The following is an 18,244-nucleotide window of genomic DNA, read 5'->3' as shown; positions in this document are numbered from 1 at the left end:
CTTGCACTTACTCAGGAACTGATCTCATTTCCAATTTAATTGAGTTCTCTCATCTTTTGGGGCATATCTTAAAGGTACATGCAAAGCTGATAAGTGACCCGGGGGATTGAAAGTAAAATTGCTTGTAGCGAAAGGATTTGGGTAGAAGTTTTAAGACAAATCAGAGCAGATTTTAAATGCAGGTTTAAATGCAGCTCTTGAGATTAAACAGTGTCATCTGTTGGGACTTAAATGGCAGGCTTAAAAATCCTATTTCAGGCATAAAAGTACCAGTAGGATGCTCTAATTTCAACCTTTGAGACTTTTCCATGGGAAATGTGGCAGAGCTCTGTGCTCCCTGATTGCGGCCCCATCCCTGGGAAAGGGACCGACGTCCCCCACCCCCAGGCTTGTCCCCAGGCCTCGTGCAGGGGGCTGTGTGCTGTGTGGGGTGCAGCACTGCATCCCCCTTGGTAGCTCTGTGGCAGTTGTATTGCATCCCCTTTGCATCCCAGTTGTAACGCCTGTTGTATCCACCCTTGTAGCTCCTTGTCGTAACCCCTTTGCAGCTATAGCACTTTCCTTTTTTTATCCCTCTTGCATCCCCATGGCAACCCCACTGTACAACTTCTGTAGCCTTATTGCCTCCTCCTTGTATCCCTGTTGTGTCTCCTTTGCATATCCCCTTGCTTTCCTTTTGTATCCCCCTTGCATCCCTGTTGTATCCACACCCCCACTGCAGTGCCACTATGTCCAACTTGCAAGCCCATGGAAACCCCATTATGTCCCCCAACTTTACCCGTTACACCCCCTTGTACCCCTCCTGCACCCCTATTGCACCCCCCCTTTGCACCTCCACTGAAGTCCCATTACATCCCCCCATTGTAGTCACCTTGTAGCCCTTTGCACCCCTGTTATTCTCCCACTGCACCCCTATTGCACCCCCTTTTGCACCTCCATTGGAGTCTCATTACATCTCCCCATTCTAGCCGACTTGTAGCCCCTTTTCACCCCTGTTATACCCCCCACTGCACCCCATGTTACCCCCCCTTTGCACCTCCACTGAAGTCCCATTACAGCCTCCCATTGTAGTCACCTTGTAGCCCCTTTGCACCCCCGAGGCAGCCCTATTGTATCCTCCATTGCACTGCCCCCTTCCACCCCTGTTGTATCCCGGTTGCGCCCCCATGGAAGCTCCATTATGCCCCTTCCTGCACCTCCATTGCAGTCCCACTACATCCCCCCATTTTATCCCTCTTGTAGCCCCTTTGCACCCCCATTATACCCCCTCTTGCACTCCCCCTTTGCACCTCCATTGCAGTCCCACTACATCCCCCCCATTTTATCCCCCTTGTAGCCCCTTTGCACCCCCACTATGCCCCTATTGCACCCGCTTTGCACCTCCACTGAAGCCCCGTTACATCCCCCTATTTTAGCTGCCTTGTAGCCCCTTTGCACCCCCCCTTATACCCCCCTCGCACCCACACTGCACCCCTTTTGCACCCCGTTTTGCACCTCCATTGGACTCCCATTACATCTCCCCATTCTAGCCGCCTTGTAGCCCCTTTCCGCCCGTGATACCCCCACTGCACCCCTTTTGCACCTCCATTGCAGTCCCATTACGTCCCCCCATTTTAGCCGCCTCGTAGCCCCTTTGCACCCCCCTTACACCCCCTTGCACCCACACTGCACCCCTTTTGCACGCCCCTTTGCACCTCCATTGGACTCCCACTACATCCCCCCATTTTAGTCGCCTTGTAGCCCCTTCGCACCCCCGTTATACCCCCCCATTGCACCCCACCCTCACCCCTATTGCACCCCCTTTCCTCCCCCCTTCCCACCCACCCACACCCCCTCTACACCCCCTCTTTCTCCCCCCATTCCACTCCGCATCCCCGCCTCGCTCCGCTGCGCCCCCGCGGAGCCGCCCCGGCAACCGGCGCGCAGGGAGGGAGGGAGCGGAGGGGAGGGCGCAACGGAGCCGCCTCGTTCCGCCGCTCAGCGCTGCCATTGCGGCCCGGCCCGGCTCGGATCGGCACGGTGAGAGGCGAGAGGGGGGGTGCGGGGGTAATGAGAGCAATGCCAAGACCGGGGGGGACCGTGGGGGGGGGCCCCGGACGCCGGAACGGCGTCCGGGGCCCCCCCCCTCGGTCCCCCCCGGGTCACAACCGTAGCATCGCTGGGGGTGGGGAGAATTTAAATGTATATATTTTTTAGGATTTAATTAACTCCCCCCCACCAAATAATCAGAAAAAGGGGCGCAAAAGGCGGGAGAGCAGCGGCGCATCCCGGCCGCTGCTATTTGTAGGATGCCGTCATACTGCTGGAGGAGGATGCTCGGAGCCGGGGGGGGGAACAGGGGGCTGTGTGCTGGCAAGAGGGGACCTGCAGGTGGCCCCTCGGACCCCCAATCTTTCCTAACCCCCTCCCCGCCGCCCCCAGGGCTGAGTGCGGGCGCACTCGTGACATCAGATGCGCCGGTGCATCCTCCGCTGCGTGCGTGTGCGGCACGATGGGGATGGCGACGGGGTCCGGAAGGAGGATGAGCACGTTATCAATTCCTAAACCAGCAGCTGGCTGGCAGCACAACCCACCCCGGTCCTGCTTTCCAACCACTTTGTCCCCAGGCCGGCTGGCGGTGACACTGACGCCTTGTCCCTGCGTGTTCCCAGCCCTGGGTGCAGCAGTGGGGCTGGGGGCCAGACTCTCCCGCTCATTTTTAAGAGCTGTGTTGCACAAATACAAATGGGTCAGAGGGAGATGTTTTGTGAAATGGCACCACAGAAATAATGATCTCATTTCTGCCATCTATAAATAAATTAAGGTGAAAGGGCACATTTCCTACTTTCAGCCCTCTGGAGGTTGGATTAAGATTGAGAGCTGGCTGGCTGATGGACAAAGATCTTTCAAATATTAATAGATCTTAAATTATCATTTCACTGTGGCTGGCATCTGGAAGATCACGCTGTAAAATAGGCATCTGAGGAATCCTAACGTTAGTTATGTTGTCATTTATGGTCAGTGTTATTTTTCTGGCTGCTGAGGGTGCCGGGGGGGGCAGTTTCCAAGGAAAATGGCTCACTTGCATGTTTTGGGTTTTTCTTCTTGCACGGTCAGTGGTGTGAGTCGGGGTTTCTGGGGGTCCCACCTCAGCTGCTGAGGCCTATCAAGCCCCCCTATATTCTCTAGGGGCCTCTTAAAATTGGTCAATGTTTCTTCTTTTTGAGCTCTTAAAAAAATGTAAAGTATGCTGCTTAGCTTTCAGCCGTTTGGAGTTTCAAAATCTGTTGTTGGTCAACCACGGGCTGGTTCCGCAGCCCAGTCCCGATGGGCACAGCCTGGTACGACCTTTGTGCTTGAATTTTGGCACACACGTGTGACTCCCGCGGTGGGAAAAGCTCCCCTGGCCTTGCACGGGGCTGCCCAGCGCCTTGGCTGCTGCTCTCCCCTTCGCACCCTAACCCCTGTACCTTGTGAAGGATTTTGTGCTGCAGCTCCCAAAGTGCCCCCCGGGTACCCCTTGCGAGCTCTTGCCCTGTCAGCAAGGTTGGCTCCCAGACCTGCTCTGCGAGAGATGCTGATGCTGCTGAAGAGCCTCCTGTCTCCCTGGGTAACAATCCCAGCTGCTTTCACATTTCTAGGATGGCTTTTTTCTTCTTAGAGCTAAATGCATTTTCTCGATCCCACACACTGGGCTGTGCTGCTGCTTGATCTTATGTGGGGCCTGGAAAAATCAATATATACACCTGAGCTGCACTGTTGGGTCTTCTCCAGCCTCCCTGGTTTGACCGCCTGAGCTTGAAAGAGGAAAAAAATTCCCAGTGCAGGTTCAAACCTTGCTCACAGTAATTTGTTGTCCTTTGGCCAATAACCCTGGGGACTGTCATCAGCATGTTGTCCTCTGTAGCAACCCACAGCCTCCCCCTGCCCCTGGGCGCCTCTTTGCAGGTGATGAGGCTCCTGCTTGAATTTGGCACAGGGGAGGAAGGAGGAGACAAGCGGGGACACGCCGGGCTGCCGGTGTGGGAACCGGAGCTCCTGGCTTGGCATCCCGTGCCCGCCGCGTCCCGCTGCCGTGATCACACGGCGTTTATCACACTTGCCTAACCAACGTTTGAGAGTTAATTTATGAGCTACTTGGAGATCCTTCCAAGAAGCAGTAGCAACGCTTGGGGCCGTTTGCTGTGACTCTTGGTCACAGGGCACCTCGAAGTGATGGATGAGCTGTGGTCTGAAGATTTAGAGCTGTTACTGCAGGGCTTGCTTTTTATTTTTAAGCCCACAATGTCTCTAGCTGGTAGCACAGGGCTGTACCCTGGCTGGGGCCATGCGGCACGGTACCGGTGCTGTGGGGAGGGTGACGATCCCTGGGGCAAAGCACCATGGCAGGGGGTGGCACTGTGGTTGGTTTTGGGGGGCTGGTGTCCCCACAGCGCTGCTGCCAGCAGGGGTGGCTTTACCAGCCTGGGGTGCTGGGGACAGGGGGTGACATTGGTTGTTCCTGACCACGGAGCTGGGCCTGCTGCCGTTTTCCTTCCCCTCGCCTCCATGGTGGGTAACCATGGAAACCGGTGGCGATGCTCTGCCCACGCAGAAGGAGGCCAGGCCGCACCCCGGGGCTCCCGAGCATCCTCCCCCCGGCACCCACGGCCGGCGGGGGCCCCACGAGGGGTTGTCGGGAGCGTGTGGCCGGCATTGGGCGCCGGGGCTCACGTGGTGAGCGGCGGCTGCCATGGCCCTGCCGAAACACGGCACAACGGGGACAGGAGCCCCCCCGGGCACCTGCGCGGGATCTCTCGGGGATTCTCTGGCCTGAAGCAGCCCCCAGTGCTCATGGGGGGGGTCCATTGCTCCCGCTGAACCTCCAGCATGAATTTCGGTAGTTCCCATGGCTAAGAGCAGCTGGTGAGTTCAGGCCGGTGTTTTCCTGCCTCGCCAGTGATTTCCTGCTGTGCTACAGGGACGGCCCGGGGGGGGCCCTGACAGCGCTTGGAAAATTACATGTAAGACGAAGAGGAAGGGGATGGGAAGCAGCTTAGCTGGCTTTCTTCTAATAGCTGTAATCGCCCACGGCGCAGCCCTGAGCCCCCGTTTCGCGGGGTGCCGCGGCGGGGGCCGCTGGCACCGGCTCTCCCCGCCGCGCTGGCTCCCGCACCGGCTCAGATGGCAGCTCGCACTCTGCTCCTGCTTGGAACAAGGGCCCTCCTTTGGCTTTACTGCACAAAACACCATATTTACGCAAACAGGAGAAAGGCTGGTCAGAAAGAACAGTTGAGACATCTTGAAGGGAAGCTTGTGGCTTAAATACCCCGAACTCACCATTTTGCCCAGCTACCGATTCTGAAAGGAGGAAAAAGAAGTGCAAATTTAATTTATTATTTTTTTCCTCTTCCAACAGTGTTTTCAGACGCTGCCGCTACCCACAACCAGCAGGACCCGTGTCGAGAGGAGGAGGGGATCTCTGCAGAGTAAGCTGAGCTTTTTAAAGGCTTTCTCCTCCTTGTTTTGCTTTCCAAGAGCGGCGGAGGCGGCGGAGGTGGAGGTGGTGACCCCGTGTTCTCTTGTTACGGGTCACCAATGGGGATGATGGTGATTTTCTGTGCTTAATTGCTCCACTGTTTTAGTGACATAGCAAAGTGCTCTCAAGTGGGCTCCTGTGCAGCTCTGCTCTCACCTACAAGGCTTATCTGTTGCACAAAGTATTTACCTACGAACAAGCCATGCAGAGATCAAAAATCTTCCTGCAAAATGTTAATTAAATGAATAACGGTGTGTTGTTGAGGCTTGAAGAAGGAAATGGGGTTTAGCTTTGTTCAGGAGGTGCTTGGTGGGAATATTTGCAGTATTCCTCCAATCTCTGTTAGTCCTGTTTTCCCTGGGGGAAGAGGGCAAACCTGGCTGTTGCTGCAGAGGTTCTGTAAACTGTTTTTCTTGGTCGTGGGTAATGTGGTGGTTTGATGTGATCCAGTGCGATGGCGTCGGAGGATGCGACTGTGGGGATTCAGTTCCTGCTTCCCGCATAACATACAACGTACCCCACACCGCCATGGGTCTTGCAGGGAACAGCAATAAATCCGCCTGTCCTGGCGCAGATTGATGTGGTGGTGATGGGGGGGGACGGCTGGTGGGAGAGCAGGCGTTGGAAACATCTCGCTTTAGAAACGTGTGACCAAAAAAAACCAGCGCTGAGGAGAGGGCGAGACATATGTTGGTGAGCAAGGAGAATTAGAGGAGATGTGTGTGTGACAGGTTTAATCTCTTAATGAGAAAAATATCTCCCGGCTGCTCATGGTGGGGAGAGTTCAGGGACGAGCACGGTGGTGTGTGAGGGCTCGTCCTTGTGCCCGGTGTCCTCCATCTCTGCCCCTGGGATGTGTCTGAAGGATGCTCGGGAGCCGGATGGGGACCTGGGATCCACAGCCGGGGCAAAACCCCTGTGGGGCAGGAGCAAGGACATGGGGCAGGGGTGAATTTGCCTCAGATAAGGGCTGGTGGCCAAAGAGCACCCTGCCAGGTTGTTTCCTTTGGTTCCCAAGCCCATTAATAGGCTCTGCTGCCTTGATTAGTTGGTGCCTGTGCGGAGCGGTAATGAGAGCCGGGCTCAAGCCATCAATTCTAGGTCAGTGGTTGTGTGCTGGGGATTTGGGATCGGGCAGGGGGAGGGGAGCCCGAGCTGGACGGCTGCCTCCGAAAAGCAACGCGGAGCCTGCTTTAAGCCACCCCTGCGTGCACCCATCGGGGGAAAGGCTGCCTGCACCCATGGGTGCTGTGCTCGCTGCAGCTGTGGGCTGCCCCGAGGGCTGTGTCATAGAATCACAGAAACACTTTGGTTGGAAGAGACCAAGAGATCATTGAGCCCAACCCTGGCACTAACCCATGTCCCTGAGAACCTCATCTACCTGTTTTTTAAACTCCTCCAGTCACCCCAGACATGGTTCATGCCTGTTAGGAGGCTCATTGCCAATAATCAAGTTATAAAACTGAAAGAGATATTGCTGCACTCCCAAGCCGTATCCCTTACCTCTTGCAGAGCTGCTTCCCCCTCCCCCTGGCAGCAGAGATCTCATTTAACCTTGACTTGTCATCATTTCTGGTATTTAACCTCTGGTCCTTCCCTTACCACGGGCAGGTGAGGCTGGGCAGGGGAGCGCAGGATGGACCCCGACGTGCTGAACATGTTTGTGATCGCCGGCGGCACCCTGGCCATCCCCATCCTGGCCTTCGTCGCCTCCTTCCTCCTCTGGCCCTCGGCGCTCATCCGCATCTACTACTGGTGAGTTCGTTAGCCCAGCTGCTCTCCTGTTAGCCCAGGGGTGGAATTGCTGCTGGTCCCTGGAAGGTCCCAGCACACATGGGGCTTGTTGCAAAAAGCCCAAGTTGCCATGGATGGAGGTGGGCGATCCTGCGCGTGATGGTGACGGGAGGAGGTAAGGTGGAGTTTTCCGTGGTCGCACCATCTGTGTGTAGCTTTAAGCATCTCTGGGAGAAGAAAATGGCATTTTCTGATTGATTTATTGCTGCTGAGGCTTCTGTCTGTCAGGGCAGCCTCAGCTGGGCTGCGGGATGTCTCTGAGCCTTTTTGGGTTGTTTCCCCCAAGGATGGGACTGTGGCTGGGAAAAGTGTCACCGTTGCTGGCTGTCCCCAGCCTGGCAGCCCCGGCGGGCTGGTGACCTCCCGCCTTGTCTCTGCAGCCATCGCTGCGGGTGTCCCTGGCTCTGCCATGACTGCTCGGCTCACACAATCCCTCCTGGTTAACAACCTGCTCGGTGGGCAGGGGCTTTTCTCTCACTGCTAGTTATGGACGGGGCTCTTCTCATTCTCCCCACTCTGGGCTGGAGTGCTGGAGAAGCTGGAGTGATGCCTTTCCTTACCCACATGCATCTTGTCCTTTCTGATGCCGGCGCTGCATCCTTCAGCCTTCATCTGTCCCTGGAAATGGGTGATAAGCATGCTGGCAGCTTTCCTGGCTGGGTTTGTTGCAGGGGAAGGCTGTAATAACGCTGCCTTCAGAAGCCGGGGCAGCGTCTCCTCGCCCGACATGGGCAGGAGCAGGCAGGAGCAGGCAGCACAGCAGGCAGGAGCAGGCAGCACAGCAGGCTGCCCTCACATGCTGCTGGCAGATGGTGGCTCCTGCAGTTTTGCTCAGGGGGTGTTTCCAAATCAAAGTGACCTCCTGCGCGAGGAGGACGGGAGCCCGTCCGGCGCTCAGGCGCAGCAGCGCGATGGAGCCCGTTTCTAACAGCACGTTAATTAGCAGCCTTTTAATGACAGCGTCTGGGGGCTGAGGGAGGATGGGATGAAAACCCCAGCGACTGGATCGGCACGGGGAGAATTTCATCCCGTCATGCATCTCGTGGGAAGCTGCGAGGCCAAACGTTGCTCTGCAAAGGCGAGCAGGCAGGGGGTCCACACGGTACCGGCTTTGTCAGGCAAATTACTTTTCTTTTTCCTTGGACACAGGAGCAGCTGGTGGAAGGCGGGGGGGACCCTGCGGGGCTCAGGTTCAGGGGGGACCACTGGGGAAACGCTTCTGCATGCGGGGGCAGGACAGGGAGAAGGAGGCACAAGGACTGATGCTGGGAGCTCTATGGAGCTGGGTTGAGAAGGTGGCAGAGGAGATGATGCTGCTGTGTCCTTCAGGGCTGTGAAGCAATAGGACAAGAGGAAATGGCCTCAAGTTGCGCCAGGAGAGGTTTAGATTAGATATTAGTAAAAAATTCTTCCCAGAAAGGGCTGTGGGGCATTGGAACAGGCTGCCCAGGGCAGTGGTGGAGTCACCATCCCTGGAGGGGTTTAAAAGGCGTTTAGACAAGGTTCTTATTGACATGGTTTAGTGCTAGAGTTAGGTTAGGTTATGGTTGGACTCGATATCCTGAGGGTCTCTTCCAACTGAAATGATTCTATGATTCTATGGATCAGGGGCTGGGTGAAGATGCACCGTGGGTGGGTCGGTCTGTGTTCGGGTGAGGAGGGAGCGTGCGAGCAGAGATCACCAGGGCTCTGTTCTTGTGGAGGGTAAGTGCCCCCATCTCTCTCGTAGCTTTTCTGGCAGCGTTGGCATTTTGCAGGAGTCACCGTGACGCTCTGTTTCATGGGCACCTCTTTTCTTAGGGACAGCAGGCGAGAAAAGCGGGTTTGCTCTTTACTCATCCTTCCCTATTTGCCTCCGAGTCAACTTTTTGGGGTAAAATCACTGTGTTTCCCCACATCCCGGGAGATGCTTCTCCCTTCTCTCGCTGCCCCGTTCCTCCCGCTCGCTGCCGCTCTGCGTGTCCTCAGCCAGCACGGCGCAGGGTCACCCCGGGTCCCCGTCACCGATGGCCTCGCTCCCTCCCGGGGCGCTAATGCCGGGTGTGACACCCAGGGCTGCTCCGCTGACCCCTGCCCTGCCTGCCTGCCCACCAGGGGTTAATCAGTTTAGCCGCCGCCACTAAGCGCGTTAACACCTTGCGAGGGATCAGTTCAGCTTTGCACAGATTATTTTGCCTTCTGCTGAATTGATCCATCAGGATCAGTTGCTAAAAATGTTATCATCTTGCCCATCGGTAGTTTACACCGGTGCCTTTGAGGCGAGGACTCTTAAGACACTTATTCAGGGAGAAATTCACCTCTCCTTGGAGGACCAGCAGAGAGCCGAGATGCTGCTTAAGTCCCACTAACTCCCTCCAAAAAGGGATTATGCTAAAAGAGGATTGCACTATTCATAAGCTTTGAGTGGGCAGAGAGCTAGGACAGCCCAGCAGTGCTGGTGACCTTGCTCTTGTGTCTCAAATAAATTCTGCTATTGTGTATAAAAATATTTGCCGGTATCTTGGCCATCAGGAGTAGCCTGGTGGCTGTCCTGGCAGGGGATGTGCTGAGCAGAGGGGAAATGCAGCGACAGCGTCCCTGCTCCTCCACCTGGGGCTGCACGTACACACCATGTGTCCCAAGTGTCACCGATAATCTCTGTCCAGGTCCCCTCTGGCCGGCGGTTTCGCTGCACGCTCCTCGAGCAGGAGCCGTCTGCGCTGCTTGCAGAGGAACAACCCCGGCTTCCTGGGGTTACCCTGCTATCTTCTGGGGTGTTTGACCCATAAAGATGGTTCCCTCTGGTCCTTTGTGTGTGTATAAATAAGCGTTTAAAGATCATCTAGTTGAGGTATGGGGAATGGGTTTGCGCGGCGCTCTGGGTGACGCGGTTGGTTTGGTTGGGATCCGAGATGCTTGTCTGGGGTGTGATGTTGTCCCATGGCTGTGAGGTTGTGCCCCAACAACCCCACTTGGACCAAGCACCTCCCTTGCACGCTACCGTTCTCTCTTGGGCCTCTCTCCTCATACCAACCTTTGGGTGTTTTCCATGTTAGGTTGTTATTTTTGGCCCATTTCCATTGCCTTGAGGGAATTTTGCAAATGAGTTATTTTGGGTAGTTAAAGTTTTTACCGAACAGGGTGTGTCCCCGAGCCATCTGCAGGCCCGCCGCAAACAGCCAGCGGCCGCTCCAGCACCAGTAAGGGATCCCTTGTGAGCACAGGGCCTGGTCCAGGGACCAGATGCTCAGAGCTGGTCCCAGTTAGGGCCATGACAGCACTGATGTGAGCCCGACCTAACTGGTCTTAGCAAACCGGCAGATCCGTGGCAGAGTTTGGACTTGTCACCTGGCTTATCTTGCCGCTGGGCCCTGGTCTTGCCTCACTCACTGGTGGTGTTTTCTCCTTGTTTCCAGGTACTGGCGCCGAGCCCTGGGTATGCAGGTTAGATACGCATACTACGATGACTATCAGTTTTGTTATTCCTATAGAGGGAGACCTGGGTACCGACCGTCCATCCTGATGTTACACGGCTTCTCAGCCCACAAAGACATGTGGTTGTCCATAGTCAAGGTGGGATTCCATTTCTGTCATGTCACTGCTTAGTAAGAGCTGATGGTCCTGGGCTTGAGGGTGATGTGGGGACCCAACGGTTGCACGCCTGGGACGTGATGAGTGTTGTAACCTCTTAGAAATACCCTCCTTAGCTCTGTGCTGGTTGATTGTTGGATCCTTGTCATCCCTATGACAAGAAGAAGGGAAGAGCAGTATATACCTGCCTTCTCTGTGGGAAGTAAGTCTTGCCTATAAGAAAGATGGGGACAGACTTTTTAGCAGGTCCTGTTGTGATAGGACAAGGGGTGATGGTTTTAAACTAAACGAGGGAGATTCAGGCTGGACATGAGGAAGGAATTGTTGGCCCTGAGGGTGGTGAGAGCCTGGCCCAGGTTCCCAGAGAGGTGGTGGATGAACCATCCCTGGAGACATCCCAGGCCAGGCTGGACGGGGCTCTGAGCCACCTGAGCTGGTGAAGATGTCCCTGCTCATGGCAGGGGTGGGACTTTGAAGGTCCCTTCCAACCTAAACTATTCTGTGATTCTCATCATGTCATCCTTGGTACACAAGCTAATTTATTCTGGTGCACAAGTAACCAGGGGTTTCTAGGAGGAGAGCAATGCCCCTACTCTCACCTGTGGTCACTCCCTGGGCTTCACAGCAGTTCCCCCGTGCTGTAACCACCCTTGTTATTTTTTCTGCAGTTCCTGCCAAAGAACCTGCACTTGGTGTGTGTGGACATGCCCGGGCACGAGGGCACGACCCGCTCGGACCTAGATGATTACTCCATCAGTGGGCAGGCTCAGAGAATCCACCAGGTAATGGCCCAGCATCACATCACCTCTGCAGATGGATGCAGGGATGCGCAGGGATGTGGGGACAAGAGGGATGCGCAGGGATGTGGGGACAAGAGGGATGCTAAGCCCCGTGAGCCCTGCGTCGTGCAGCCCCGCACCCTCCCTTCCCAGGCAGCCAGAGCCACCGACCTCAAGCTTTTGAGTTTAATTTCTCTAATGACCCCAGGCCGCTGCTTCCTCTTCCCTAACAATGCTCCTTCTGCTCTCCTGCCAGTTCGTGGAGTGCATCAGGCTGAACAGAAGGCCCTTTCATCTGGTTGGCACTTCCATGGGGGGAAACGTTGCCGGCGTTTACGCTGCTCAGTACCCAGAAGACATTTGCAGCCTGACCCTCATCTGTCCCGCAGGTGGGCAAGGCAGGGGGGCGAGGAGAGGGCGAGCAGGAGCCGGTGCACAAGCCCACAGCAGTGCTGGTGGCAATACAGGCTTTTAGTACGAAGCATTTTGAAACAATTTGTATGTACCGTCTGAAAAGCTCCAGCCGGGCATGCTTCCAGGGCACGGGAGGAAATCACAGCCTTGTCCTGATTCCTTTTCTCCAGGGCTTTGGATCTGCCCCACTGAGCTGTGGTTAGAGCTGGGATTAGGGCAAACGGGACAAGTCTTGCTCTGGAGGAAAACCTGTTTCCCGTGGGGTGGCAGCTGTTTTACATGGCACGTCCGTAGCCTCCCGCTCTGGAGCCCCAGCAGCGATGGGAAGTCTCCCCAGTCTGGCCACTCAAGAGCTGCAGTGGCCAGAGGGCTGGGGCTTGGGGACGGCGAGCTCGCTGCTGGCACCTTTGGGTGCTCCAAGTGGGAGGAGCACTTTGGGATGGGGTGCAGGGCAGCAGGGTGTCTCTGTGCCCATGCAGCACCCCTCCATCCCTCCATCCCCTTGGCCGGGGGGCTCAGGGGAGCCTGGCCATGACGCGCTGCAGGTTTGGCAGGGAGCTCCTCTGCCGGGAGGGCTTTGCTGCATCCTTATTGTTATAGCAGCTCCTTCTGCACAAGGAAAGAGGCTTCTGGTAAGAAGTAAGTAGTGAAGCAAAGCACAGGGTCACCAAGCTACAGGCAAGGCTCTTGGGGAGCTTTCGGCCAACAATCTCCATTTCTGGGTGTGAAACCCCTGTGTGGGGCTGCAGAGGGGTGTGGGATAACACTGCTGGGGGATGGGTGCGTGTGGTTGGAGCTTCTGGAATTGCCTGTCTGACCCTTTGCTGTAGCAGGCTGGGCACAGGCATTAGTATTTGCATGTACTGTCTATATAAAAATAAACACAACGTTTTTTGCCAAATTATTTGTGTCTCCAAGGAATACACCTTGTGTTGCATCAGCCCACGGGGCTCGGTGGTGTCAGCCCTGGAGCAGGGGGAGGCTGGGGTACCCTGGGTGCCTATTAACGTTGCTGCGTGTACAGATTTTATTCTCCCCCTCTACTTTTTCTTTTAATGATTGAGCAAGTGGAAAGGCAGAGCCAGGGATGCTGGAGGTCAGCACAGTGATGCTGTCACTGGGGCTGGTAGGGTCTTGTCCGGGTTTTCAGCTTGCGCCCCCCTTCTCGTTGGACCCAGGCCTGCCAAGTACCACCGACAGCAAGTTCATCAAACAGCTCCGGGAGCTGCAAGAGTCTGAAAGCATCGACAGGATCCCTTTAATTCCCTCCACTCCTGAGGAGATGTCGGATATGCTGAAGCTTTGCTCCTACGTTCGCTTCAAGGTGCCGCAGCAGGTGAGGAGCTGGGCTGGCTGTGGTGGCTGGGACAGGGGGACACGTTTGCTTACAGGATCACAGAATCATTTTGCTTGGAAGAGACCCTCAAGATGATGGAATCCAACCATTACCCCACCCCTGGCACTGCCCCATGTCCTGAGAAGCTCATCTCCATCTGTCCAACCCTCCAGGGATGGTGACTCCAGCACTGCCCTGGGCAGCCTGTTCCAATGCCCCACAGCCCTTTGGGGAAGAAATTGTTCCCCAGATCCAACCTCAACCTCCCCTGGCGCAACTTGGGGCCGTTTCCTCTCATTCTATCACTTGCTACTTGGGAGAAGCCATATCATCCCCAAATAAATCGTGCTTTTCAGCATCCTTTCTTCAAGATGAGAGGTCGTACATCCTTAGAGTCCAATTCACCAACTCCCCAACTTTCAGTGGCATTTTCTGTTATGATTTTTCTGCTTGTTTGCCTCTCCCGAGCCTGATGCTCGTCACCCCACAGGACACCCCAGCTCCGCTCCCAACACCCTTCCAGCACTTTCCCTTCAAACTCGCTTTTCCCACCTCCCTCCAGCAACACCCCCTGAAATTCCTCCTCCAGCAGAGTCTTGGCAGTGGGTTGGGATGTCGAGGGGCTTCTTAGTAAATACAGCAGTCAGGAAGTGTTAAATAACTAAAGCGGCTGTTGTTGGGCCTGGAGGAAGATTGTTTGTTGCTTTTTAAGGAAAAGGGATGGAAATGTTAATCTCCTCATTGTCAGGCGGGAGGAACTTGGCGAGGGCCTGGCCATTAAGCTGGTTTTCCTTAGGAAGCCTGTGATGAGTAGATTGGAGATTAAGGAAAAAAATGTAAGGTAACGCCAAGACTGTTTTATTTTTGACAAAAGACTTAAAAAGAAGGAAGAAACGCACAGTCATGGCTGAGGCTGGCTGTGGATAGCTGGCCTGGGGGAGAAATTGGGATCCACATCATAAAATAGACAATAAGTGTTGCTGAAATAGGTGCATTTAAGTACGGGCGGAGGTGCTGGGCTGGTGTGGGTGCGGGGCTGCATGGGGCAGGGGGGTGGCGAGGACGAGCTCTGGGCCCCCAGCAGCTCCCTCTGCTCTCCCCGCAGATCCTCCAGGGCCTCGTCGACGTTCGCATCCCACACAACGATTTTTATCGGAAGCGTAAGTTTTGCCCCCTCACCGGGCCTTCCAGCCGGACCCCAGGGGTGGGGACAGGCTGGTCCCGTGTCCCCTGCTGCCATCTGTCCCCTGAGGTGCGGAAATGACCTCTGAGTTGTGTGCCCAAGTTTCTGTTATCTAGTTCACCCAAGGATGCACCCAAGGTTTTCTATCTTTGCAAGGCGTCAGCGAACTCCTGTTTCTCGTACAATAAGTTACACAAAGCTAAGCAAGGCTAGGAAATAGTGATGTGGCTTAAAGGGTTAGCTCTCTGTTAGCTCTTCAAGTGTTAGTTCTTTAAGTGTTAATTAGTTAATTGTTAATTCCCTGTGCACCCCCATGCTGCCTTGGTGAGGGTGGGAAGGGGCAACGTCATTAAGAGATTTGGGGATGCACCTCAGTCACTGGTAGCAGCCGGTGGGTGGTGGGGTCGCTGCTTTGCCCTCATGTGTGTTAATTAGTGCTAATATCTAGAAGGAGAGGGGCTGGGAGGAGGATCCCGGTGGTGGTGCAGGACTCAGCCTTTGCAGGGACAGCCCCTGGGGGGTCTCTCCATCACCCCCCCGGTGTCCCACCGAGGGGACATTGGCAGGACTGGCGTGCAGGGACCCCTGTGAGACAGGGCAGCAAAGCATCCCCTTGTAGCACTGACTCTCTCCTCTTTCCCCCACTAGTGTTTTTAGAAATCGTGAATGAGAAGTCCAGGCACTCCCTCCACGAGAACATGAGCAAGATCAAAGTGCCCACGCAGGTCATCTGGGGCAAGCAGGACCAGGTACATGGGGACACGTGGGCTGCGCCGCCAGCCTGTGGCTGCTCTGTGGCCGGTGGGCACACGGGTGGCCCCATTCCCTTGGGTTTGGACAGGGGGGCTCGGCGGGGTGATGGACAGAAAGATATGAAACAGCGAGAACCAGGGCTGGGGGGGCGAGGGGACAGATGGGGGGCAGGAGCTGGACACAAAGTGCCAGCGAAGAGGCTTGTCCTGACAGCTGGGGAGGAATCTGCAGTTTGTGGGCAGTTGTGGGGCTCCACAGGGCTGGCTGTGGAGGGAGGAGTGGGCGGGGGAGGGAGGTGAGCTGCAGGCTGGTAAAGGCGCAAGTGGTGCTTGCAATGGCGCCTTCGCCAAAAAGCATCCAAGAGAGTTTCCTGCTGCATACTGAGACCAGTGCTGTGCAACACCCCTGCCCTGTCCCCATGCACGGGTACCATGGGATGGGGCTGGCACCATAGAATCACAGGATGGTTTGGGTTGAAGGGACCTTCCCAGCTCCCCCAGTGCCCCCCCTGCCATGAGCAGGGACATCTTCACCAGCTCAGGGTGCTCAGAGCCCCGTCCAGCCTGGCCTGGGATGTCTCCAGGGATGGTTCATCCACCACCTCTCTGGCCAACCTGGGCCAGGCTCTCACCACCCTCAGGGCAACAATTTCTTCCTCCTGCCCAGCCTGAATCTCCCTCCTTTAGTTTAAAACCATCAACCCTTGTCCTATCACAACAGGCCCTGCTAAAAATCTGTTCTCAATGCCCACATCCCTGCTCAGCATCTTACTTCGACTCAAAGGCAGCTCAAATGGGGTTTCTTTCTACAGTGTCAACCAAAACCCAGCTCTACCCATGGGAGTGACTGGTTTTTTTTTCCCCCACCACCCAGGTCCTGGATGTTTCTGGTGCCAACCTTTTAGCGAGCGCCATCCCGGACTGCCACGTGTACATCCTGGAGAACTGCGGGCACTCGGTGGTGGTGGAGCGGCCCCGCAAGACGGCCAACCTCATCCTGGAGTTCCTGGCGCTGCTGCACAGCCCCTACTACATGAAGAAGCAGGCGTGAGCGCGGCGAGGAGCCGGGCGCCCGCGCCGGCTCTATTGAACTGTAAAGCCCTGCAGCTTCGAGAAGTTCTCAGGGATCTCATTTGCGAATTGAGGTGAATGTGCCAAAGTCCCTGAGGAAGGCAGAATCACTGATACCTAAACCTATAGCACCGCCGGCACAGCAACCTAGGGGTCATTGAGCAACCTCCATAGATACCGGAATGGAAACAGAAGTTCTTCCTTTTCTAGAGATAAAGTAGAAACGAGCTGAAATCACCAAGCGTTAGCCATGCCGTATGCTGAAGCTCCTTACGCAGCCACCCATCTTACCCGAGTTACCGGCACATAGTTGTTAATGACATTTATCTAAACTATATAAGAAGCGTAGGAAGGAAGAAGCGTCCTGAACTGAGACTTAACAATATTTCTACTCCTTAGAGTCCATCGCATTGCATGCTGCTGTGCTGTCAGAGAACCCCTGTGCTCCAGGCTCGAGTGCTCTTTGTGTAGCTCCTTAACTCGTGATTTATGCAGAAAACAACCAGAAACTTCATGCGTGGAAGTCCAATGACTGTATGTGTGAAAATGTTTACACTTTGAGTGGGTTTTTTTTCAAACGCCCGAACAGCTCCTGTGTATATGTGATGCCTTAACATTGCCCAGGGGACGGCGTCCGGCACAGCCCGCCCTGTCCAGGGGTGAAACAGCGAGTGAGAACTCGGGGTACAGACAGCAGCTTCACCACCGGTGCGTGAACCGGAGGCATGGAAACTACCCAGGCAATCCGGTGCCCGAGCCAGCAATAAACCCATGGACAGGGTGCGAGGCAGCAAATTCGGGCAAATTTATCTCAGCTCCTCTAGCACGTCGCGCTGCTGAACACGTTGATGTAAATACGATTTTTCTTAATGAATTCCGTGAATTCTGCGAATGCCGATGTCACCACAAGCAGGCGCGAGGGTGGGAGCGGTGTGTATGGGGGTTAGGGGGTGCCCCGGTGGGGACGGCTCGGTGTGCTTGTGTGTCCTCTCCACGCGTGTAACTCCTGAGCGAGTGGAATTAGTAGAAACGGGCACTGCGGACAAGCTGCGCTCTGCAGGCTGCGGGGCGATGTGGGGATGCATCCTGCACCCCCCCAGTGCGGTCCCTCGCTGCGGGTCCTGGGGGGACGGAGCTGGTCCTGGTTTTGAGTGGGATCCTTGGATGTGGGAGGGCAGGGCGGTGCGTGGGCCTGGGAAGGCGAAGCGAGGTGACCGTCACCCCTCGGTCGCCCCTGCGCTCCTCGGGGGGTGACAGTGGGTGCTCAGAGCCCCCCGCAGACGGGGCACCCACCGTTGGGGTGCTGACAGCCATTGTCTCGCCGTCCTTCCGAGGTGCCCCCACCTGTACATAGATCTGAAACTCCCCGTCAGCTTCTCTGCTCTTTTTCAGAGAAGAAACGCTGTTCTTTTAGAAAATTAGGAATTCGCTGTTAATTGCTTGGTTGTTGTTTCTACTACAGGAGTCGATTTAAAAAATAAAATAAAATAAGGTGATAGTTTTATGTGGTAAAAGCCAGAAAAAGTTGTTGGGTATCTATATGGTTTCTCATATGCCACAGATTGCTGTATGCAAAAGATTTATATGGCTATTAAAATCTAGTGATTTAAGGAATCCGCTGTGCAATGGTTACTCTGAGGAAGAAGGGGCTGTGCTGGGGGTGATGCCCGGCGCAGGGACTGGCTCTGCTGCTGCTTTCCTCCCCACATTTCTAGGAGATGCAGGTTTTGCCTTGAGGAATGTTTGACAATGTGAAGAGAGACTGCGAAGACCAGGAAGGCTCAAGCTGCATCTCTTCAAGACAACGTGAATTTTGCTTTTGTCTTTTAATTAAGAGGACGTGGCCCT

At 55.4% G+C, this 18,244-nt stretch overlaps 1 protein-coding gene across 2 annotated transcripts; it reads left to right on the top strand.

The window, feature by feature from the left end:
• Positions 1 to 1,936: 1,936 nt before the first annotated feature.
• Positions 1,937 to 18,010, top strand: ABHD6 (abhydrolase domain containing 6, acylglycerol lipase). Of its 2 annotated transcripts, none has more exons than XM_082059785.1 (10): positions 1,937 to 2,019; positions 5,378 to 5,447; positions 7,109 to 7,252; positions 10,687 to 10,843; positions 11,530 to 11,643; positions 11,897 to 12,029; positions 13,233 to 13,390; positions 14,496 to 14,550; positions 15,222 to 15,322; positions 16,200 to 18,010. In XM_082059785.1, exons 3-10 carry the CDS (start codon positions 7,134 to 7,136, stop codon positions 16,374 to 16,376), a joined length of 1,014 nt encoding a protein of 337 aa, XP_081915911.1. In that variant the 5' UTR covers positions 1,937 to 2,019; positions 5,378 to 5,447; positions 7,109 to 7,133; the 3' UTR covers positions 16,377 to 18,010. The 2 variants fall into 2 exon arrangements, with proteins under 2 accessions (XP_081915911.1, XP_081915912.1); XM_082059786.1 differs by lacking the exon at positions 1,937 to 2,019 and adding an exon at positions 4,718 to 4,884.
• Positions 18,011 to 18,244: the final 234 nt, after the last annotated feature.

The sequence above is a fragment of the Streptopelia decaocto genome, assembly GCF_964273445.1.
Source record: "Streptopelia decaocto genome assembly, chromosome: 8".
In the NCBI taxonomy this organism is placed as follows: domain Eukaryota; kingdom Metazoa; phylum Chordata; class Aves; order Columbiformes; family Columbidae; genus Streptopelia; species Streptopelia decaocto.
The sequence above is the reverse complement of the archived record's forward strand: the minus strand, read 5'-3'. Positions and strand labels throughout refer to the sequence as shown.